The sequence below is a fragment of the Chrysemys picta genome, chromosome 18, assembly GCF_011386835.1.
Source record: "Chrysemys picta bellii isolate R12L10 chromosome 18, ASM1138683v2, whole genome shotgun sequence".
In the NCBI taxonomy this organism is placed as follows: Eukaryota; Metazoa; Chordata; order Testudines; family Emydidae; genus Chrysemys; species Chrysemys picta.
Window position 1 is genome coordinate 15,686,341 of NC_088808.1, and position 24,051 is coordinate 15,710,391.

The 24,051-nt window shown below is 42.7% G+C and overlaps 1 protein-coding gene across 7 annotated transcripts in view; it reads left to right on the forward strand.

Moving 5' to 3' along the window:
* The window catches only part of NUP214 (nucleoporin 214), a 78,913-nt gene that overhangs the window by 9,818 nt on the left and 45,044 nt on the right, over positions 1-24,051 (forward strand). For 3 of the 7 annotated variants that reach the window (XM_008169152.4, XM_024106066.3, XM_042854274.2), the window contains 16 exons: positions 79-145; positions 773-899; positions 5,543-5,704; positions 6,878-7,358; positions 9,086-9,261; positions 10,762-10,853; positions 11,453-11,542; positions 11,925-12,074; positions 12,344-12,502; positions 15,751-15,854; positions 16,414-16,596; positions 17,309-17,394; positions 17,493-17,576; positions 20,169-20,414; positions 21,493-21,654; positions 23,378-23,486. In XM_008169152.4, the coding sequence (XP_008167374.2) occupies positions 79-145; positions 773-899; positions 5,543-5,704; positions 6,878-7,358; positions 9,086-9,261; positions 10,762-10,853; positions 11,453-11,542; positions 11,925-12,074; positions 12,344-12,502; positions 15,751-15,854; positions 16,414-16,596; positions 17,309-17,394; positions 17,493-17,576; positions 20,169-20,414; positions 21,493-21,654; positions 23,378-23,486 (2,478 nt within the window). The remainder of the gene's footprint in view (positions 1-78; positions 146-772; positions 900-5,542; positions 5,705-6,877; positions 7,359-9,085; positions 9,262-10,761; positions 10,854-11,452; positions 11,543-11,924; positions 12,075-12,343; positions 12,503-15,750; positions 15,855-16,413; positions 16,597-17,308; positions 17,395-17,492; positions 17,577-20,168; positions 20,415-21,492; positions 21,655-23,377; positions 23,487-24,051) is intronic. The other 4 variants (XM_024106065.3, XM_065572408.1, XM_042854272.2 and 1 more) reach the window with 2 other exon arrangements.

Below are 24,051 nucleotides of genomic sequence, written 5' to 3' on the forward strand. Positions count from 1 at the left end.
TACAATAGTACGGGCTGAGGAACTCTATGTGTTGTCATCTTATTTGGACTTAACACTGTTTTGGTTCTGTACTTGAAGGGATCTAGTCCTGGCAGCTTCAGCAGCTTCCACAGAAGTCAGCATTCTCTCTAGACAAGCGGACCAGGTAACCTTCCTTTCTACTGCACTTGACCAAATGTATCTTTTCCAGGAAAGCTATCTGGATATCAAGATCTGAGGGCTAGAGAAAGCTTATCTCAGGGTTTACCCATTTGATATACGTAGAATCTTAAGACGAAAGGAAATTTTTATTACATCCTTGCCTTGCTTATGAGCCAGCAAGTTTTTAGTAACCAGAAAGTAGACGACTGAACTGAAGCATAGCCGGTAGTGAGCAAAGTGCGAAAGGGCTGTGTTGCATCAGTGGCTTGGTGCCAGTTTAACATCCTGAATCACTTTTCACCATGGTGACTTTAGTCTTGCTGAGCTCATTAGTTTAACTTGAATCTTAAAGTAAACTAATTCCAGAAAATGTAAGTACCATATGTAAAAGTCACTCAGGAATTTGTGAAGGTTTTTGATACTTGTAGGATTTTTTTTTTACCTGGAAAATTTTGACAGATATAGCCCATCTTGTTGCTATCTATTCTTTCTAAATCTTTGGCTAACATTCCAAAGCCAGGCTATCCACAATTCATGTGCAAGGTATTTGTGCTTTCCTGCAGCTTGTTCCCAGTGTGAGTGAGAGTGCTGAAAATCACAGAACAGTAGCAAAAATATTTTTTCTTTCCAGAACAACTGGGAATCATGGGTTCTGGAAGATTCCAGCAGAGCAGAACTTCCTGTGACAGATAAGAATGATGACACCTTACCAGTAGGTGTTGCCATAGATTACACCAGTAACATGCCAATACCTATCAGTAAGTCTTATCTGCTTGTTTTGTTTACTGGGGAATATTATTAATAGCAACTCAGATATCTTTTGGGGAATGGCAGGGTGATAAGAATGGCCGTACTGAGTCAGACCAAAGGTCCATCTGAGCCCAGTATCCTGTCTTCTGACAGTGGCCAATGCCAGATGCCCCAGAGGGAATGAAAAGAACGGGTAATCATTGAGTGATCTATCCCCTGTTGCCCATTCCCAACTTCTGGCAGACAGAGGCTAGCGACACCATCCCTGCCCATCCTGGCTAATAGCCATTGATGGACCTATGCTCCATGAACTTGTCTAGTTCTTTTTTGAACCCTGTTATAGTCTTGGCCTTCACAACATCCTCTGGCAAAGAGTTGCACAGATTTGACTGTGTGTTTGTGTGAAAAAAATACTTCCTTTTGTTTGTTTCAAATCTGCTGCCTATTAATTTCATTTGGTGACCCCCTAGTTCTTGTGTTATGGGGAGTAAATAACACTTCTTTATTTACTTTCTCCACACCAGTCATGAATTTATAGACCTCTATCATATCCCCCCCTAGTTGTCTCTTTTCCAAGCTGAAAAGTCCCAGTCTTATTTTTCTCTCCTCATATGGCAGCCGTTCCATACCCCTAATAATTTTTGTTGCCCTTTTCTGAACCTTTTCCAATTCCAATACATCGTTTTTGAAATGGGGCGACCACATCTGCATGCAGTATTCAAGATGTGGGCGTACCATGGATTTATATAGAGGCAATATGATGTTTTCCATCTTATTGTCTATCCCTTTCTTAATATTTCCCAACATTCTGTTTGCTCTTTTGACTGCTGCTGCACATTGAGTGGATGTTTTCAGAGAACTATCCACAATGACTCCAAGATCTTTCTTGAGTGGTAATAGCTAATTTAGGCCCCATCATTGTATATGTATAGTTGGGATTATGTTTTCCAATGTGTGTTACTTCGCATTAATCAGTGTCCTGAGAGGTTACATCTTGACCAGGGCTCTGGTACAGTTCAGCATCTAGTTGTCTAATTAGAGAAGCTCTTAGTAACCTGGGACTCAGCAGTAGTCAATATATAACTTATGTGCTTTGTTTTCCATCACTTACTCAATCGATGGAATTGAGATGAGATATTTGGTTTGAAACTACCTGTAGCATTTCACTCGAGTACTTGCCTGTAAAAGTGCTTGGCATGCTCTTGTAGAAGAGTTGTTCCTGCAGGGCTATTTTCTTATATATACTATTTGCATTGATCTAAAGGCAAAGCAGGCTAAATCCATAACCAGGAAAATGCATGGTTCGTAAATGCCTAGGGATCAGCTCAGCATTAAAGCAAAAGGCCTGACCTGGCTTTGTCCCCTCCTATGCTCTACATACAGCCAGTTACGTTATTGCTGTAGCTTCTCCTCTGCCTGAAGGTGCCTCAGCTTCCGTCTCTGACAAGGTGCTTTGAAGATATAATGGCACTACTGTGCTGTACCTGGATGGATTTTGAAAACCCTCCCTCAAAACACAGAGTGAGACTGAAATGGAGGTGCCTTTGGGCAGAGCAGAAGGTAGGGACAAGCTGCATGTAGGGAGCACAGCAGGATGCCGGTTAACCGAGAACAGCCGTAGCCTTTATTGTAGCAACAGGCTACGATACGCAATTTGTGTTTAATGCAGAATTGGATCTGAAGCATTTTGTGTGTTAATCCAGACACTTTTATTGGATTAAGGAATCTCCTGGAGCAGCTTCTTTAGGTCCATGTCTCTTGTCTCAGGATTCAGCTGATCTCTTCAGAGAAGTCCACTGCTACATATTCCATACCCTCCCCACTTAACCCAATCAGCTCCTTTTTGGCTGCACTTAGTCTTGCTTTATCCACTCTCTGGCGCTTCCCAGGAGTCAGGGGACTCATCCCTAGGGAGGTGCGGGGTTCGGGACGAATCAGCCTGTATGTGCCCCCCATGGGGCGGGGAGCGTGCTGGGTCTCCCCTGAGGGAGAGGATGGGGCTGGGGTGGGCTGCTGGGGGCGATGGGGCTCCAGCTGCTCCACGGAGCATGGGCCAAGGAGGGTTACCTGGAGCAAGGCCCACCCACTGGTGGTAGGGGGTGGCTGTCCGCTGGGTGCCAATGCTGCCTCCTGGCCAGCCTGGGCTAGGACCCCACACTCCCCGGCCTCTGCATTTGAATAATGGTGGGGCTGGGGTGGGTGCACGGGGTGGGGGAGCTGCGTGCGCGGCACCCTCCTGCCAGCTCTGCCCTGGGCCCGGCAGGGGCCCAAGAGTCCAGGGAGGAGGCGGGGGCCGTGCGATCTGTGCGCAGGTGGCACGGGGGAGCCCAGCTGTCTGCGTGGGAGCCAGAAACTCTTGACCTGGGCCTGCCAAGCCCCCCTATCCCCCCCCCCAGCTATGCCAAATGGTATGAGCCACTGGGTGGGAGGCGAGGCCAGACACACCAGCTGCCTCCTGCTCGCTGGCTGCCGCTGCCTGCTCTGCTCATGGCAGACAGCTGCTGTCCTCACCCCATCTGACACTGTGATGTCGAAGCGTGAGGCCCCTTAAAGCGCGGGGCCCGGAGCGGTCGCCGTGATTTGCCCTACCCAAGGGACGGCTCTGCCAGGCGTTCCCAGAGTTGAGAGGCACCTCACTACCAGCTTCCTATAGCATGTGGAGCCCTTGTCTATGCCTGCTGGGGGTCAGCTCCCCAATTCCACCAGCTGCAGACAATACAAGCACTCCCCTCTAGGCATACAGGTTAGCGATGGGCATGCTTCAACCACCGAGCCCTCCAAGCGTCTCCTTGGAATGTCCAGCCCCGATTCACTGGATATTCACAAATTCGCTGCTGCCAAAGAAACAGCGCACTCCAGCTTAACAGTTTCCCTTTGGATCGCTGCTCCGCTTAACACTTAGACGTGTTTCTACGGAAATCAAGTATAAGTTTATTTAACAATGAATAGAGATTCAAGAGATAGCAAGTAGAACTATTGGAAGCAAATGGTTACATATAAAATAAATCATAGTACACATTCTAGAGCATAGACTTAATTAACAAGATATACTCTCATGTCTAATAAAGTATTGCTCACCAGTACTTTTACAGCCAGACTGGCAGTGACCCCTTTTTCATGAGACACAACAGGCTGTCAGTTTTCCTCCTCGGTGAAGGATCCTGTGTGTTTCTTTGTATTCTCTGATATAACAGACTAATCCTTTGATCTTAATCATAAATAGGAAACCCCCCTGCTAATTATTTTTGTTTTCCTGTAGATTTTCTCTCTTGTAGATTTTGCAATCTTTCAACTGATAGCTGGCTCAGTATGCAAAAAGGCATTCATTGTGAGGCATGCAACACACAATAATCATGGTCGGGCAGAGAGATAAGCATTTGTTACCTCCTGTCTGAAAGGAACATGTCCGAGGCATGTCACCTCCTGGTGAACCTGCCTTAACTCCTGTTAAGAACATAATTTTTAGTATAGATGCATAATTCCTTAAATATTATCCATTGATACGTTTTGCAATGATTATGAAGACCAATGGTTTCTGGGTTTTTGGTTGAGATCTTATATGCTGCCCTTTTCAGGAACTACTATGCATATATCTGACCCAGGGGGGTCCCTGTAAAAACCTGTGCAACCCCTGTGCCCTCTGCCAGTTAAAACCAAGGAATCCCCCTGGGCCACATACCCTCAACAGGTTTTTTTTGTATGAAACCCTAGTCTGTAGTGGACATGTTTCCATGGGGAAATGACCTTCCCCAGCAGGGTCTCAATGAGGTGTTAATAGGAGAAAGAATAGGGTCTTGGGAAGTCAGAGGAATGTGCAGCCATAAACCAGACGAAAAACAATCATAGAGGTTTCTGTGTCCTAGATCTGAGTGTTTAATATAAATAGGGAGCATAAAAAAAAAAACCTGTTATAGGAAATTTTTAAAAGATCTGACAAGCAGTTTGGGGCCCAGATTTTAACCTTACTGAAAACATTTGAATCAGAGCAGACTCTAAAAAGAAATCTGTAGTTTCAAGAAGCCCAGATATTTCATGTCTGAGGCTTAGACCACTAAGCTGTCCTCTCCAGAGGGGTGTGTATTTAATGTTGGCATTATTTTTAAAATGTTGCATGGCATTTTAGTTGTACATTTTTACAAAAAGGAAATAAGACCTGTTTCTGGCTCAGGAGAACTTAGTCTTGGGCAAGACACAGGACAGATATGGGGATTACTGAGAAGTGAGAGGGGGGTTTTATGTGTTGTGGGGAGGAGAGAATAGGCTCTTGGGGAGTGAAGACAAGAGGACTGTTTCAAACATATGGGGCTGCATAATAGAAGGCATGATGCAAGAATTACTGGGTAAACTTTATGCTCTGTGTTAAGCAGCAGGTCACACTAGATAATCATGGTCCCTTCTGGCCTTAAAATATATGGGTTTAGAAAACCGTGAAGTCAAGAATGAGAGAGAGACTGATGGAGGAGTGAAGTAGACGAATTGGGGCAATTGTAGGGGAAGATGAGAGCAGAGATATGCACAGCCTTATAGGCAAGAATAAGTAGCTTTGATGTGAGATGGTAAGAAAGTCAAATATGAGGGATTTGGGGTGATGGTGGCAATGAAGGCAGGTGACTTTGACAATGTCATTAGCATGCTGTGTGGTCTTTTGCAGGTGATGAGAAGACCCTCCCTCCAGCTCCAGTTCTAATATTGCTCTCTACGGATGGAGTGCTATGTCCATTTTATATGATCAATCAAAACCCAGGTGTCCGATCGCTCATAGTGACCCCAGAGCAACTGTCAATAGAAGGGGAGAGAGCACCAAAATCAGCAGGTGGGTGCTCCCACGTGTGGGGAAGAGGCTTTTGCGCTTTAATTTGTGGCACTTTGAAGTACTTAGCTGTTAAGCTTGCTATCCAGGTAGTTAGAGGGTGACCACTAGGAGGCTTTTGTGGAATAAAACAAGCCTGTGCCCCAGCATATAGAGCGAAGGGAGAAGCTCATGATGGTTTCCATGCTCAAGGTTCCATTCCACCAGCTGTGTGAATGTACATAGAACTCACTAGTCCTGGTGAAGGAACCCAAAGCATTTCTCAAACTGTACACTTATACCCAGTCACTTTTGGGGTACAGAGCTGCAACTATGTGGCAAACCAACTGCCATAACCTGTATCTTTCAAGAAGGCATCTTGGGCACTCTCGTTGTGGTGTTATGTATCGCTTGTGTTGTAGTAGCACTTAGGACCTCCCAGTCATGGGTCCCGTTGTGCTAGATGCTATACAAACACAGAACGAAAAGAGTGCCTCTCCTAAAGAACTTTTGTGTTCTTCCCATATGTTGTTTCTGCATGGGGCCATGACATGCGTTAGATGCTTTGTTTGTGATCATGAGGGCTTATTGAAACAGGTCTCGGATCAACTGCAACGATAGCATTGGAAAACTGGGTGGGAAGTAAATAGTCTTAATAGGCATGTTGAGCATATTACAGTGTGTGTAAAATGTAGATTAGGGGGCTCCTTGTGCCAGCCTGGGCAGATGAATTCATTCTGTTTCGCTTCCCTGTATACATGGAGTGATGTTTCAGTGCAAAGCTACCCGTTTCTTCTTTAAATCTAAACATTTGCTTTTACCTCTTGGAACAGAACGCCTTAGTTTGGCATTGTGCCTCTCGTTGCATCCACAGTAGACTTGTGCACTGGCAGGCTGCTTTATTTGGGATGAAACAAACCACATCAAAACTGATGGAGGAATGATGAAGCCTTTTCACTGGAAATTCCGGACTAAATTAATTCAGAATGGCTTGGGGAAATGATAGTATCGAGCAGTTCTTGGGCTTTGTCCATTCAATATCTCAGCGGTTTGACTTGGAGACTGAACCCCCCCCTTCCTCCCTGTCATTTCGTGGTGTTGTCAGTCTCAGTAGTGTGATTGACTTTTACTGTCCGCTTGCAATACTTCCTTCCTTTAATGATAGAATATTAACTTGGTCCAATTGTTTTTCTCCAGGAAGTGCTGCCACAACCCCGACCACACCACCTGCTCCTTCAAAGTTTGAAACTTCACCAGTTGTCACTCCTGCCTCAGCTCCACCTCTTATTCCTGCATCTTCAGCCTCTAGTCTGCTTTCTGCTGGTGGTGGAGCAGCCACTTTTTCCTTTACATCTTCAGCTGTAAAGACGTCTGGCTCGATGTCTGGAGACCCCCCACCATACCCCTTTGCATCAGATGTCTCCAAGCAAGCTCTGGGTTCCAGTCTAACTGGAGCAGCTGCATTCTCTTTCTCTTCTGTTTCTTCCAAAGCTTCAATGGCTCCTTCCCCCGCTGCAGGCCCCATGGCAGCTACAGCCAACTCCTTTTCTTTTGGATCTACAAATTTTAAACCAACTACAGACAGCGCATCTGTGCCACCACTGGCTACCACACCCGCCGGACTGAAACCATGTTTCACCCCTACAGCATCTACTGTCAAAGTAAACCTAAGCGAGAAGTAAGTGCAAGCTGATGGCTTATGTAAAGGGTGGGCAGTGGTTAAACCAGTTTGGGAATGTGTAGCATGAGGTGATAGTTACTAAGATCAAACAGCTATTTCCAGTTTGTGATTTTTCTAAGGGGATCCTTTATGCTCCAGACGGAGTCCTGAGGATCGCCTTCTCTACCCGAGGCTTTGTCATCGGTACGAGGTTGGAATAGTGAAGTTGTCATAGGTTGTATTCATAAAGCAGCAAAACTTGCACAGCACCAGCTTGCTATATACCTAGTGCTTTTATCTTTTTTTTTTTTTTTTTTTTTTCATAATCTTGTCTCTTGGCTTTTGTTAACTTAATACGGGTGGAAGGTACCAATTCAACACCATTGCCATTTGAAATTCTCTGTGTCCAGAGCAGGTACAGCATGGGTAGTAGCAGTGCGGGCTTCCTCTGCTGTTCACTAGTGTGCCTCACCCCTGACCTAGGGGTGAGAGTAATTGTTTTCAAGGTCCTGTCATTCTTTTCTCTCTACTGAGCCTATCAGTGAGAGGTAAGTGGGGTTTTTTTATGCTGACATTTGTTCATTGAGAGCTGGACCTGAGTCCTCCCAAATCACTTCACACAAGCAATTGGAGGGTAACTGCTTCTGATCAGTATCCATATGAATTGGATTTGAGTCACCGGTGCAAAAAGTTATTGTGGCTCCAAAGCCCACTGTCTGTTCTCACAGAGATTTAATTCGCTTAACTCACTCTGCTTTAAAGGGAAGAGACTAGACCACCATGGGAAATGTTAATTGGAGCAGGGGTTTAATGAGATCAATTCTTTATATTTGTATAAGGAAATTTCTAATGGTTCTAAGAATTATTTTTAAATCAGAAAATCTACTTCCACTAAAACCTTGGGCTGTAGCTTTTAAAGCTTGTTTAAAGTGAATGTTAAAGACAAACAAGGTGATCAATTCCTGAATCAGCTGAATATTCATCTCAAGTGCTGGTCCTGGTTTTTAAGATAAATGGAAGTTCCTGTTCTCCTGCAGCATTTGCCTTTTAAAAGGAATACCTGACACACCTTACAGTGCCAGCACTAGGTTCATTTGATGTATAGCTCAGGTTTTAAGGCTGCTGGTTGTTAATTTTCCTCTGTGCCTGATGTAACTGGGGGTGGGATGATTCCTAGAATTGAACAATTCCCTGATCCAGAGCTGACTCCTACACAACTCTGGCAGTTCTGTGCGGAATAGTCTCCACACAGTTCTGCTCTGGTGGTTGAGGCAGCAGGAGCCAAGTATCAGATAACCTTCACCAGCAGCAGAAGACCGTTCTTCTTCATGACATTCTCTGCAGTTACCCATTAGAGCAGCCATGTCATGTGAGCCACAGAATCTTGTCAGACTAGATTGTCTGGCTTGCATATGCCTCTTGAATCTAACATTCTGGAATGAGGTGTAAAAGCCCCCATCTGGTGACTGTCCCCGAGCCCACTTTGTCCTTTCACCAATTTCCCATTCTCTGAAAACACCACCTGCTCCTTCAGCTATGCAGTCTCATCCATATTCCCTGAACGGCTTCTTCCCATCTTCACTCCCAGCTAGAACAGTACTTGGTATCTGGATATTGAGTCCCAGTACTGATTCGCAAAGTTTAAAAACTGTTTCCTCTTTAGATGTTAATGCTTCACTTTGGGTCTATGAGAGGAAGTTATGTCCAGTTCAGGGTGCTGAAATATTTGCCGTTTTGTCTTTCAGGTTCACTGCCATAGACACGTCTACTTCTGCTGGCAGCAGCAGTCACAACAGCTCCACGATGTTTTCATTCTCCACTACCTCCAAACCTATTCCTGGAGGGCCCCTAAGCCAGTCCACACCCCTCTCTGCCTCACCTGCCACCCCAATGAAGGCATCCACCCCTGTGTCTGCAACAAGTATGACATGAGGCTAAGGCTAGATTCTTTTTTCTTTTTCTTTGCAAATTTCTATCTTACCAGGTATAAAGTGAGCATGAGAGGTTTTCTCTGTGTGGCTTTCAACTAGTGCAGATGGGCTATGGTTCCTGAAGTCTCCCAATCTTCAGACTGCAAACTATATAGTGCAATGGGCCTAGTACTGGGACTGGACGGGTTTCCCCTTTGCCCCTCATTCCTCACAGGGATAACTATTCATTGTCTCAAGTAACACATTTAGCTTCGTATCTTCACCTAGAAGCTGTTGCACGTTCAGTGGACTAATGCATCTCATTATATTGCCAAAATGTTTGCTCTGCTGCAGTGACTTAATGTGTTACCTTCCATCTCAAATGGCCAGAGTTCAAACTGATCACAAATGAAATTAAACTAAGGCCAGGTCTACACTAACCCCCTAATTCGAACTAAGGTACGGAACTTCAGCTACGTGAATAACGTAGCTGAAGTTCGAAGTACCTTAGTTCGAACTTACCTTGGTCCACACTCGGCAGGCAGGCTCCCCCGTCGACTCCGCGGTACTCCTCTCGCCGAGCTGGAGTACCGCAGTCGACGGCGAGCACTTCCGAGTTCGACTTATCGCGTCCAGACTAGACGCGATAAGTCGAACCCAGAAGTTCGATCGCTCGCCGCCGAACTACCGGGTAAGTGTAGCCAAGGCCTAAATATCATCCTGTTAACAAATTAATGTTATTCCATTTCTCATATTATCATGTGACTAGCTGTCTCTGGCAGGAGTTGTCCAGGATTGAAATAGCAGGGGTGGTAAAGGTCAGACTTGAAAAGTACACCTCTACCCCGATATAACGATGTCCTCGGGAGCCAAAAAATCTTACCGCGTTATAGGTGAAACCGCATTATATCAAACTTGCTTTGATCCACTGGAGTGTGCAGCCCCGCCACCTTGGAGCACTGCTTTACCGCGTTATGTCCGAATTCATGTTATATCGGGGTAGAGGTGTAGTAAGCTCTATCAGGATCCTAGCATTGGGCTAAAGGATGTTGCATGTTAGTACTGAGTAGTAGTATTAGCAGAGCTCTTGCAGTTGGGAAGGAGGAATTCTTGAGGAACACCTATCTGTTCTATAGCCAGTCTAGCCATTGGTCTCACTTTCATGAGAGTCAAAGTTCATCCAAACTGTTCCACAAAGAAAGTGTGTGTGGAATTTGGGGAATATGGTTGCTAGCCTGGAACCTATTCTCCAGTTCCAAGTTATCTGTCCTGTGTCTGAGGTCTGGGAGCAGGGGTAATGAATTTGGCTTGTAGAACCTTGCTGACTTGATGTAGATAGATGCGTCATTTTACGGGGATGGACTTGCTGAAATAGATTGTTAGGGTTTGTACCCTTCCGTCTAGCGATCAGAATGTTCCCAACAGTGGGCATGTCCTATCTCCAATTAGCAACCTGTTTTTTAGATAACTGTATGTGTTTGTCTATAGTTATTTCTCTCTTTAAATTCTAGTGGCGCGGCCTGCTCAGAATGTGCCTGCAGCATCTAATCTACTGAAGACAGCCAGAATCACCCCGCCTGCAACAAAATCAGTCTCCATTCAGGTTAGGAGAACTTGAGCAGATTATACAGGAGCTGAGAAATTTCACTGGCCTGTGATTTGCTTTAGTCTTGGACTGATTTAATGCTGTTAGGTCAAGGGACCAGTGAACTAAGATCTAAGTCACAAACTACCAAAATTAGAATGATATGCTATGTAATTTTGGGAAGCTGGAGCTCTGACATGGGTTGGAGTCTGATGTAGTAAACAGAGCTAATGCTGTGTGGACATGTGGAATCACATCTTTTTATTAGCAGTGAGATGTAATTCTTTGAAAATTCTGCGCTGCTTTGACTATTAAACAATATTAGAAAATATAGTGAAAGGGGTAACTCCAAGTGGTGCATAAAGATTTAGCCATAATTTCCAACAGCTTTAATATGTTCAGTGTGGTTAAATCTCTGCAGCATTGTTTGAATGCTTAGATATCATTTTCAGTTTATTGTTTAGGTGAACATTTTGTGTTTGTGAGAGTTGTTCCATAGGACAGTTTATACATCTTAAATGACTTAAATGACTTAAACCATTTCTAGCAGCAGATGTTAGTTGGTAATAAAGATTTAAATTTTGATAAGTTTACATTCTCAACACCTGGCTTTCTAGGGAAAGTCAGCATTGTCCAGCACTGGGTTAGAGAAACAGGTCCATCAGTGGAAGGATTCGGACCCTGTCATAGCAGGAATCAAAGAGGAGGTGAGATTTTTCAAGGATTTTTGTCTTCCAACTTCTAAGATGATCACTGTACAGGCATGTGGTCATCTGTCACTCTTTCATATTCCATTAGTGTCCTTCAGTACTTAGTTACCATGGGAGATCTTTCCATTGTACTCTGAACCACTTCTTTAAACACTGTCGCCCCTGTTTGGCTGTTTAAACTGCTAGCATTAAAGTTATGTTGGGAATATAGGGCTCTCTTCCTTGGATTGGAAGGGAATACAAGAGACTTGCCTTTGTCTGTAAATTATCATGTACACATGGCTGTATAAATATATTAGCCAGCCCCAGAGCAGTGACATTTGTTCCAGAAGCTGTCATGTCACAGTGGTTGAACTTTCTTTACCATCTGGCTCTGTAGATTGCACATTTCCAAAAGGAGATGGAAGAGCTGAAAGCCAGAACTTCTAATGCCTGTTTCCAAGTTGGCTCTGCCGAGGAGATGAAGAAGCTGCGGACAGAGTCTCATGACCTTCAGACCTTTCTCTTGGAGATTAAAGAGACAACAGAGGTAAGTAGCACAGCAGAACTTCTCCCACATGTTTGCGCATTGGTTGAGACCTTCAAGGCTAGCATTTCGGGATAGGCATCTTTGCTTAACCTGTTAAGTGCTGAACAATATAGCTGAGATGTCTGGATGTGCTGCTTCAGTATGCGTGGGCATACCCAGTTGTTCCTGAAAGTAAACACTTTTTTGCTGAAACCCACGTACATACTGATGCAAACGGCACTGTCAAGGTCTTTTGTTGAAATCTGGCTCATCTCTTCTTCTGTTCACAGTCCCTTCATGGAGATATCAGCATTCTGAAGACAACCCTGCTGGAGGGCTTTGCTGGGGTGGAAGATGCTAGAGAACAAAACGAGAGAAATCATAACTTGGGATATTTACATCTGCTGTATAAGAAACCATTGGACCCCAAAAGTGAAGCACAGCTTCAGGTATAAAGCCTGCTCGCTAACTTTAAACTGGAGTTTTAAAATAAAATGCAACTATTGAGGCTTGAATGTAGGTTGCCCAGAAGCTTTGCCCTGCCACACTCACATTGCTTCAGCACCGTGTAACAACAGTATGATTTCATAGTGTCTTTCAAAGATCTCAAAGTACTTTGCAGACATTACACCCCTAAAACTGCTATTTGGTAGGTATTGTCCCCATTTTAAATGGGGGGAACCAGAGACATACAGAAGTGAAGTGACCTGCCCAAGATCAGAGTCATTGGCAGAGCTGCAAATACGGCTCCTGACTCCCAGTACCCTAGTCTAACCAATGAAGTTTACTTAAGTGAATTTTTTTTGGCCAGTGCCAGTTAATTTTTTTTTTCGCACTTCATAAAATGATCTTTTCAGAATTATTTTTATCTTTAGCAAATGCTTTGCAGAGCAATTTGATGATTTATAATGGCTTACAATATTGTGGTTAATTTCATGGATGGCAGAGCATAAAACTAAAGGGTGTTCTAAATGCCTGATTGCAATGGAAAATTTCCCAAAATACTCAAAAGGCTTTGAAAGAAATCAGGATAAAGTACATTCTCCCTTTCTCTCTCCCCCCCCCCCCCCCCCCCTCTGCCGGCAATGTTGAAAGGTACTATGACAGATATGGCAATTTCCTGAAGTATCTTTGGGAGATTTTACTGTATTAAGTTATTGTATCATTGTGGGCCAGGGATTATATGTTCTACCATGGGGAATGGTGACCACAGCTGTCCAGCAACTAAAAACTGTGTGTGTGTGTGTGTGTGTGTGTGTGTGTGTGTGTGTTGGGGGGGTGATTAGGCAAATTCATTCTGATTGTAGCACCTCTAGAGAGATACTACCACCTGGAGAGGCTAGCATATACTGGTTTAAACTGGATTATCCAGAGGCTAACCGACAAAGAAAGGACTTTTGCATAAATAGCCTGAGGTTTAAATTGATTCAATGCCTGCTTTCTGGTCCAGCAAATGAACAGAACCTACTCTTCAAGTTGGGCCTCAATCCTTCCTGGGAAGGGCTGCAAGAATTTTTGCCTATGGAGGTCCCGTAAGACTGATAGGTGACCTCTGATAAGCTTTCTAGCATGCATATAGGAACTTCTATAGTTTTCAGCAATGCTTTCTCTGTAATGCTTTCATTGTAAGAATAATTATGCTTGCTTAGAAAGAGCTGTGTGTTAACTTATAACTGGGGGCAGTTACCTTGTTCATAGCCTTTGGAGAGAAAGCAAAGTGCAGATGCAGGCCTCTGTAGGCAGTCTGGCTTGCTGGGGTGTGCAGCCTGGAAAAACCCCAGTCGGGAGGGGGAGCGGCGCATGTCTCCACGCAAGAGAGGTGATGGCTTATTGCTGGAAACCTAAGAGTGGGTGCCCTTACTGGGCCATGGTGGGGGACCACAGGTACAGTTGCCCTAAACTATGACAAGTACATCAGGGAAAGTAAAGTAAGCGTGCCCTATAATTGTGACACTTATCTAGTTCTTGGTTCCCTATAGACAAAGCATGCTCATCTCAGGGAGTCTTACTAGGCAGTTGAGGGTACCTTTTGTGTTATAGTAATTAAAAATGGTTTTGTGCTACTAAAAATTAATGGTATGACAGTTAACGTCACATTAGAGTGCACCACTTTGCATGCAATTTCAGATTTCTATTAAAGGGAAAATATCTACCTTCCTAATTCACAGTATTGCATGTTTGTATGTAGTCCTTATATAAAGAGACCCATTTTGATTTTGGTATAGTGTTCATTGCTGACATGGGGCCTGTTGGAATCCCATCCAGGACCAGGAAAAGAATATGTTCCATAAATATATTTATTCATATATTGCTGTAGTGAAAAGAATAGCCACTTTTTCCTTCAGATTTTACTAAAATTCCCCTGGGTGCTGTAGATTATTTTACGGTCCAGCTTGCCTCGTTTCTCCATTTTGTGACTTTAAAGGTATGACAACCTGTTTTTTAAGAGCTGACTGCACAGACCTTGAAAAACAAACATGGGGAAGGATGGCAGAAGTATCTTCTTGATACTTTTTGTCTGTGAAACTTTGCTTAGCCAGTTCCATTCTCACATCTCCTGGATGCAGAATGTTAGCATCAGAATATCCACTTGACCAACTTCTTATGAGCTTTTAACAGGGTTTTAAAGATCATGGGGTTTCTTTGACATTTGAACACATCAACTCACTCACCTGAGAGCAGTTGCTACATCAGTGCTCATAGTTACGGGACGGAGGAATTGTGCTTTTCAGTGTATAACCCTGGGTCAGCAGCAGCGCTGACTCAGTTTCATGTTGGCCTGGTCTGTCTTACTAGAGCCTTGTGCTAATCTTAAAACCAGTTACAATGGAATCCTGCCACAGGGATAGATTTTGGCATCCCACCTCATTTTGATATTTATATTTGAATGGGCACTCTTGAAATCAGTAAAACTAAACTTCCCATTCCATGCACCTCCACTGCCCAAAGGCAGCGTTCTACTAGGCATTTCCATGCTGTGGCATGTGAGAGAAGAATGAAGGCAGGGCGGAAGGGTAGTTTTACATTTGCGCACTGGACTGGGAGTCAAGATGTCTGGGTTCTGTTGCCAGATACACTAATGAACTCTGTGGCCTTGGGCAAGTCACTTTAATCTCCCTATGCCTCAGTGCTTTATCTGTAACGTGAAGATAGTACTTTCTGACCTGACATGGGTGTTGGGAAGAGAGGTTTTTAAGTGCTTGGGAAGTGCTCAGATCCTTGAGTGATTGGGGGGATGGGGGACACATGAGTACCTAGATAACAGAACTTGAAGTTTTTGATCACTTTTTACCTTTAGAAACCAGCAATGTAAACCAGGGGCAAGCACATCATCAGTAGGAAATGGCTCTAGAAAAGTGAGGTTTGATCTGTGTAATACTTGGCATTTGTAACACACTTCATCTTGAACACTTTGCACTGGTAGAGAGCAGGAAGCTGAGGTACTGAAGTTGGCTTGCTCAAGGGCAGACATTAAGCTAGTGACAGATTTGATTAGTAAAACAGAGTTCCATTGTATAGGGTTCTGCCATTCTGATTTAAATTTGCTAGATGTGAATATGTAAGTGTCCCACATGACTTTTATTTTGGTTCATTTACAGGGTCTTTAATTTACTTCATTGGATTTGAGATTCCCGTAGAGAATTGAAAGATGACTTTTTTTTTTTTTCTCTTCTCCTCCCTCCCCCCAATTTGGTAGGAAATTAGACGCTTACACCAGTATGTGAAGTTTGCTGTTCAAGACGTGAATGATGTTCTGGATTTGGAGTGGGACCGGCATCTGGAACAGAAAAAAACCCAAAAGTGAGTGATCGAAATTGGAATAGAAAATTAGTGTGTGTCGAAGGAGCACACTAATGAATTAGGAATAGGACATAATAAATAGACAAAAGGCATTTTATGCTTCCCACTCCAAAACTTTTTCAAAGAGTTTATGAACAACATTTGACTGAGCCATTTTTACCTGTATTTAAAAGTTCAGACTGCGGACTATTGAACTGTGACTGACTTTGCTATATGCTTTCCAGCAAATTCTGTACGTGCTGTAAATTCCACTTTCCGAAATGCCTGTAAAATAGGCTTTGTATGCACTAAACAAATCCAGGGGAGACTGGTAATGAAGCCCTTTTGTTGAACAAGTACCTACATGTTAAATGAATAAATTTACAATGTACAACGAGAAATATACAACTGACCTGTGCTGCCTTGGTATTTAAACCACAATGTGGTTTGGGGGGGTGAAGTCCACTTAAGTCAGTAGCTGAAATAAACCAGTTTTCTGTGTGTGTGCGCACATGCACCTGCGGCTAGGTGTCTAGTGGTCTTCTCATCTTTTCCTTTTTCTTTTTTCTGATGTTACCAGGCGCCTGATTGTTCCTGAGCGAGAGACTTTGTTTAACACACTTGCTAATAATCGTGAAATAATTAATCAGCAGAGGAAGAGGCTGAATCACTTGGTGGACAGCCTGCAGCAGCTCCGCTTATATAATCAGACTTCTCAATGGAGTATGCCTAGTGACACGTCTTCTCTTAGCAGTTCTCAAAGGTATGTATAATAATTGGAGGTTGCAGCAGGAAGTGTATTGAGTTAAGTCTCTTCCCAATAGTAATGTTTGAAAGTGCATGTCCAAGACAGACTTAACAATCATGCTCTGTAGATACCATAACTGAGTGTAGGAGATATTGGAGGGGGAGGGGAGGGGGAGATCCTCAAAAATGGGTACTGGTTGTAAATGTGCAGATTTTGTTCATGAATAACACAAGTGCTCCTCAAATCGGCTTGAAAATTAATTCTGTTGTATTTTGTGGTAGCTTGTTTTAATATATCCGTGTGTCTCTGTGAAAGATGGGCTTTCACAGTAATGAAAACATTGTGAAAATGTAGCCTCAAAAATGATCTATCATTGTCATGTCTCGTGAAGATTACAATAGAATTTTAATTCAGGACAAGAGGGAATTTATTGGCCATTTGATTTTTTTTTTTTTTCCCCATAAGTAACTTAAGGTCTTGGTGCATGCAGTTAAATGTTGCAACATCTAAAGAGGTTCTGGTGGCATTCAACAATGGCTGTTGTAAAACAGTGTCATTGAGGCATATGCAGATGGTCAATCCTGTGTCCTTTAGCCCTTGGTGAATTGGGCAGCAAATTATGGTGTTTCCATGTGAGCCTGTGGTTCCTTCTCATTCCCATACAGCTGTTTCTGTGGGGCAGTGATATGCAGTACCTGGTTTTTGTTTCACTACTCTCTTGTTTCAGCTTTGACAGTGACCTTGAGAGCCTGCGCAGTGCCTTGGTGAAAACTACCTTGGAATCGTATGCCAAGCCCCTGCCGAAAGCACCTGGTAACTCATTTTTTTCCCCACCTGCACATTCTAAAAATGACTTGTAATTGAATCTCCAACTGGTTTCTATAGACTAGTGATTTTTTTTCATTTTGCAGCTAAATTGTCCCCAGTTAAACAGGCACAGCTGAGGAATTTCCTAGCCAAGAGGAAGACTCCACCTGTGAGATCCACTGCTCCAGGTAAACCTTTGATACATTAGGAATCTGAAACATGCAAGTCTTCCCCCAGAACTTGTTAATATCCTGCCTTATCTGTAGAAGGAAACATTCCTACCTTAGCCCCTTGTATTCATCACTTCCCCCAAATAATGGGCTTCTGTTGAACTAGTTCTAGCTAAAAGCTTCCTTTCCCTGCTCAGACTAGACTAATGAGCATTCCTTTTAGGGGCCAGTCCTCAAAGTTGGCCTTCTTATTTTCAGTAACAATGGTGCTGTTTGCTAAACTGTTAAGAAAAGGAACCTAAATACCAAATGGAGGCAAAGTTAGAGGGCATCCCTAATTCTTAACTGTTTTCTTCATACTAATGTTGGTTATTTCTGTGTAATGCATCTACACTGCGAAAATACAAAGAAGGCTTTTATAAGCCCTTTCACAAAAACGCAGAGTAAAACTAGTTGTGAACCATGATCACGCAAAATACTAAATATTTAGACGTTATTTAAGCTTGACTAAATTCTAAATATCTCTTTATGGCAGAGTGGGTGAGTTATTTCTAGCACCTAGGAGCTACAATCATGGACCAGGACCCCTTTGTGCTAGGTGCTGTACAAATACAAACCAAAAGGTGATCCTTGCTCCAAAGAGCTTACAATCTAAGGCATGGGAAGGGCATCATTAAGCTTTGTACTGTACACGTATATGTGCAACCCCCCCCCTACACACACACGCTCTACGGCTTTTGTTCTTAAGAGAGATTTTTAAGATGGGTGTCTAATCTCTTAATTGCAATGAGCCTTCCAGTCTGAAATCCAGGTTCAGAATTGTTTTAAAATAAGACACTTTAAAACCAAATGCCTCTTTTCTTGATGTTCTCTAATTTAATCAAAGTATGTGGCACTCATTTCAGAATCAAACACCAGTAGCTCTTGTTCTGAAGTAGTTATTATTCAGTGTAAGTCTTGCATATTAAATCACAAAGAACCATTTCTTTACAATAACAGCAGAGAACAATTTGTCATTAAGATCTTGAAGTGGAGGTAGTCAAAGGGTTGCAGGAAGCAGCAGTCTGATAGCAAGTTCCTGCCTCTTTCCCTTCCCTCACACTAGACCTACAGTACTAAGAACCATAAATATTGTACTTCATTGTTAAAGTCTCAGATTTGTCAAGGAGATAACAATGTAGCTTGAGACTGATACAGACGTGGCTCGTGAATAACTGTTTTACAATAGTTTCTACATGAGACTTGGAGGAATGATGTGAGGTTGAAACTTATAAACATGTGATTAACAAGAAACCTTTAAACTAGATTTATCTTAAGGATGGTTCTCAGTATATTCAAGTGTGGAGACACTTGCAGACTCCATGTTATGATAATCTGCTGCTCTTTATGCCATTCTTGAAAGTATTGCCTTAGCACCACACAACTTCCAGAAATGGTGCAACAATACAGCTTATCATACACACCGACATCGCAGGTTACTACTATTGGCCTTGCCAGTATTTCCGTGCCGGTCTTTGCTCCTGCAACCATCCTGCCGCCATCTTCCTACCAGCACTGCGTTTCTGCAGCCTAAATGCTGTCTCGCTGCACACATGGCTGGGGAATTTCAAAGTGTCATTTGAGATTGAAAACTGAATCTCAGGATCACAAACAGCTCCTGCACTTTAACCCTTTGAAAACTAGGGTTTTCTCTTGCTTTATCGTGACCGCTTTGAGAGTTCCAAAGAACTCTTGGCCCACTCGTTACCCCACCAGGTGGCACGTCACTTGGTGAACACCGAACGCTGAATGCCACTGTGAAGAAAAGGTTTTTTTCACTAAATGTAACAAATATGGAGATTGAGACGAATCCTAATTTGCATATTAACCAGTCAGTTTCAAGTGTGACCTTCAGATCCCTCAGGGCAATAGGGGCAGACACTAAAAATAAGGGTTTCCATCTGTTATAACCACAATGGGTGGCTTTTCAGATGGATGGCTGCTATAAGTCAGAACAATGGTTCTTATGGCACTGGGAAGCCTTGGAATGTCACCTGCTCCAATATAGTTTTTGAATCAGTCTCAGTATCACAATATTTGGGGGTCGTTGGCACCCAGGCTCCTAAGAGACGAACCCCAACGGCCCTGTGTGCCTTGGGCGGTTCATAATAGACCATGCGAGTTAACAGCATTTATGGGGGTGCTGATGTCATTGTAAGAAGAGTGTCTTCAGGCTCTCTTCCTTATTTTAGACACTTTTGACCCCCTTTCAGTTTTGTTCCTATAGCCAAAAAAGGTTCATTGACAGTGTCCGCACTGGTAACTTTCAAACATGTAATATTTCTCGTCTGCTTCTTCCGTAAGTAACGTCTCTCCCAATCCATTATAAGAGTATAACAAAGCAGCCCTTATTTTTAATTTGAAAGGATCAGGTGATTGCAGGTTACCTTAATGTAACGCCAGGCCACACGGCATGTGGTGCCAGAGTTGAGAAGTCAGCTTCTGCACCATGAAGTTAAAATGAGACAATTAAAAAGTTTTATAGACATGGTGTTTCTATAGCCATTGAGATTAAATAGCACCCTCATTGGCTTTGGATGACAAAATAATGTGGCTCTTCTCCCATTGCAGCCAGTCTTTCCCGATCAGCCTTCTTGTCTCTGAGGTATTATGAAGATTTGGATGAAGTCAGCTCAACATCCTCCATTTCCCAGTCACTGGAGAATGACGATTCACAGGTCGTAGAGCAGGAAGAGGAAGCTGCTCCAGTCCAAGTCCCCCGGCATGCTCCTGTAGTCCGTACTCCCTCTATTCAGCCTGGTCTAATGGCACAGTCTCCACCATTTGGTAAACCTCATCTCACAATGGGCACTTTAAGTGAGTAGAGTTTGGAACTGCATTCCCCTTCTTGTTTATGACTTTGTTGATGTTTTTAATCTCTACAGTGCTTGTCATAACTTCAAATCTAGGTGAAATGATTTTGTGGTGTCTGTCTTCATGTTGCCAAATCTCCAAGAGCAATTAACAGTACAGAATTATAGCCCCCTTGAACTCAGGCCACTAGTGTTGAAGTAACATTGGAAACTTTATTGTGCTTTTCCTATAGCCTGGGCCTTTTACATCAAGACTGAGAAATTCAACTAAGATTATCTATTGGCTAGAGGACAGGAGGAAAAGTCAAGACTCCTGCCTTTGCCACTAATGTGTGACTTTGGGCAAGTTACTTGACCTCCTTGTGCCTCAGGTTCCCCAACAGTAAAAATGGATGAACCTTTCTGAGCCATAAGTATAAAATCTTACAAGGGAGACATGCATATTGAGGGCCTCAGTTTGTAGCTTTGTGTGTCTGACTTCTGCTTTCAACTGGTGTAGCCAGGTTTAATACTTGGCATCCCAGCGTCTGCCAGTAAGGTGACTGCTTGTGTGTGTTCGGTTTCTCTCCACACCCAGAAGAGTTGTGCTCACTTCTGTAGGGATCCTCTAAGCAAGATGTCAGTAGACATGACTATAAGGACAGACTGAGAAACAGAGAGCCAATATGTCCATGCTTTTATGTGACTGCCTACATCTGGTAGCTGATTGAGAAGGAGTATTTTCAGCAGATGACATTCTAATTGTTAAGGTTTATTAAGGAATTAATGTATGAACTGGGTTATGTTTGCCAACCCTTAATCTTATTCCCTTTGGAAAATTTGACACACCCTTCATGCTGAAAAGATAGCTGATTAGGGCTCCACTGCATGCAGTTCATTAGAAATTATGGGAAAGTGAACATTGCCAGATTTGATGAATTGCTAGTTGCTTGACTGTTGTAAATTAGTCTTGTCTGACTCCATGAGGATTCAGAGGGAACAGGTATATAGTGTATAGTTTGTAAAGAGTCAGTACATTCTAGTGGGGCTTTTCAGTCTCCCTTGTTCATGGGAGTTCAATGAACTGTATCTTTTTTTTTTAGTGCCTACATCTTCAAGCAGAATCGTTCCACAAGGGGCAGATAGCACAATGCTTGCAACAAAGACTGTGAAACATGGGGCCCCTGCTCCCACTGTCACCGTCCCAGCACCACAAGCAGCTGCTGCAGCAGCATTGAGAAGACAGATGGCTAGCCAGACTCCAGGTAAAACTAAAGTTAACTGACTAAAGTCTGGGCATTTCTACGTGTGTGTGTGTGTGGTGGTTTTATTTATTTATTTTATTTATGTAGTGAGTGAATTTAATAGATTTTTTTTTTAATGCCTTTGAGGGTAAGAAATCATTAACTTCGGTATAAGCCAAGTCTGATACGTACAGGATCTGTATATTATTCCCCACACAATGCTGCCGGTGGTCTCTTCTCTCTTATTTGAACTATCAGAAAAAAATGCCTGAAGAATCAACATCCAGCGCTACTTAATATTCATTTTAATCTATGCAGAAACACAGGAGTTGATGACTATATATCTTCAAAAACTAACATTACGATCATCTGATATACATAAGCCCCAAGGAATTCCTGATGGTTGACTATTGCACAACTAAAATAATAACCAATCTATATGTAAAAATCCTCCATGATTAATGAAAGGTAAAAGGAAAAGATGTGTTGCCCATCCTAATAGTTCTTCACCGTGTTAGTTACATTAAAAGATGTATATTTTAAAGCAGTTTAATATTAATGTTAAAGGAACACTGTCAGGTAGGTTAGTCCTTAAATCTGGCTATGGGGTTTTAGAAGACGTTAATAGAAAAATCTCCATATATGAGGGTTTGTTTTTTGTTTTTTGTTTTTTAGTTTGCTTGGATTTAGACATCCCTTGTAGCACCCAATCATTGCAGGAAATAATAAAATTCAGCTACGTACGAAAAGGAAACTGACTAGTCTTTCTTGTCCAACATGAATGGAACTGCAAAAAGTAGATGAACAGCATGAATACTGGAAAAGTAAATTAGGCATTTCAAATTCTTTGTTTTATTAATCCCAGAAGTTAATAAGGGAAAGGGCGAAAGGGCAAGGTGAGAGAGATTTGTGTTAAGTATGACTTACTGTATTTCGCATTGAGAGATTTATAGAGAGTAATTCCAAATATTACAGAATCCGGTAAACTACTTTATATTACTCTAATTTAGATTATAATACAATGTAATCTAACTAATTTACTACAAGTAATTCTACAGAGTAATTACAGTATAAATTATAGTAAAGTTTATATGACATTGCCGCACAAACTGACACATAAAATTACTTTTAACGCCTAGGACTAATATTTGAATATACGCACTTAAGTTTTGCACATACACAAATAGAGCATGCATTTATGTGGCCAAAATGGCAATCATGCACACTCAATAGGTATTTCTATATGTGCCATTCTTTTACAGTATAATTGTGGCACCTTAATATAGACTTTTATTCTCCACGGAAATATTTTTTGGAGGGGATGGGAGAAAGGAAAGGGATATGATCATAATCGCAGTTCCAAGGATAAAATAGCCAGAATTCTGAATTGCAATCAGGAGGTCTGTCAAGTATTGATACCAGTTATCACACCAGTTATTAATGTCCTTCCATGCATAGTTGTCAAACTCTATATACATCCTAGATGTGCTGTCATAAGTCACAAATTTTCTCATCTGCAATAAATTACCCATATCAAATTTGAGCCAAATCCATGGTTTCTGCTGATTTGAATAGACCAGGAGTTCCCCTGTAGCTAGTGTACTGCAGATTCCTTCCCCTGTCCTCCTAGGTGTACGTAGGTGGTGGTCTAGTTAAGAAGCTACTCCTCTGGATACTTGTACGAACCATGTGCAGTGGAATATTTCAGCTAATTGGTGGGATTCATCTCTGTTCACTCTTAAAGCAGTGAGCACCTCCTTGACTGAATCAACTCTAAAGAACGTCCCTCAGGTGGTGAACGTGCGAGAACTGAAGAACAATGCCTCAGCCCCTGCTGTTTCTGCGGTAATAGGGTGCGTGAATGATTTTCCTTTCTCTACATTTTAATGTTCCTTTAATTAGCCCTTGCAATAAGGTTCATCTGCCAGTAGGGGGCAGTATTACTGCTTCATATAATCGGAACCAGTGGAAGTGTTTTGGGGAGTAATGCAGGAATGAACAGCTGCTCCTTGCTGTTTTGTTAGCACGCAGGTCTGTGGAGAGGTGCTGGGGGGAGGTGGCAGGTACTGTCCTCCCTGAGTCATTCAAGGACATGCTACATGATTTGCCTAAACAGGAAATTTCCAGTTTCTGATTGAGTCCTGATAATCTAGGCTAGTGGATAGTATTGAATTCATTATTAGTTTGTATGTAACTATAAAATATGTTGGTACATCCCCTTTCTGTTATAGTTCTAGATCCTATGGTTTCATTGCTAATGCAAACTCTGAATCCTATTACCTCAGTGGCGAGCTTGAAACTTTGCTATATGGTCCCCACTTCCCAGTTACTAGTATTTTTGCATGTATCCTCTACTTTTGAGTGGGGGGGGGGGGGGGGAAACACACGCATCTGCAACTGACTGGGTCTCTGTGTGTT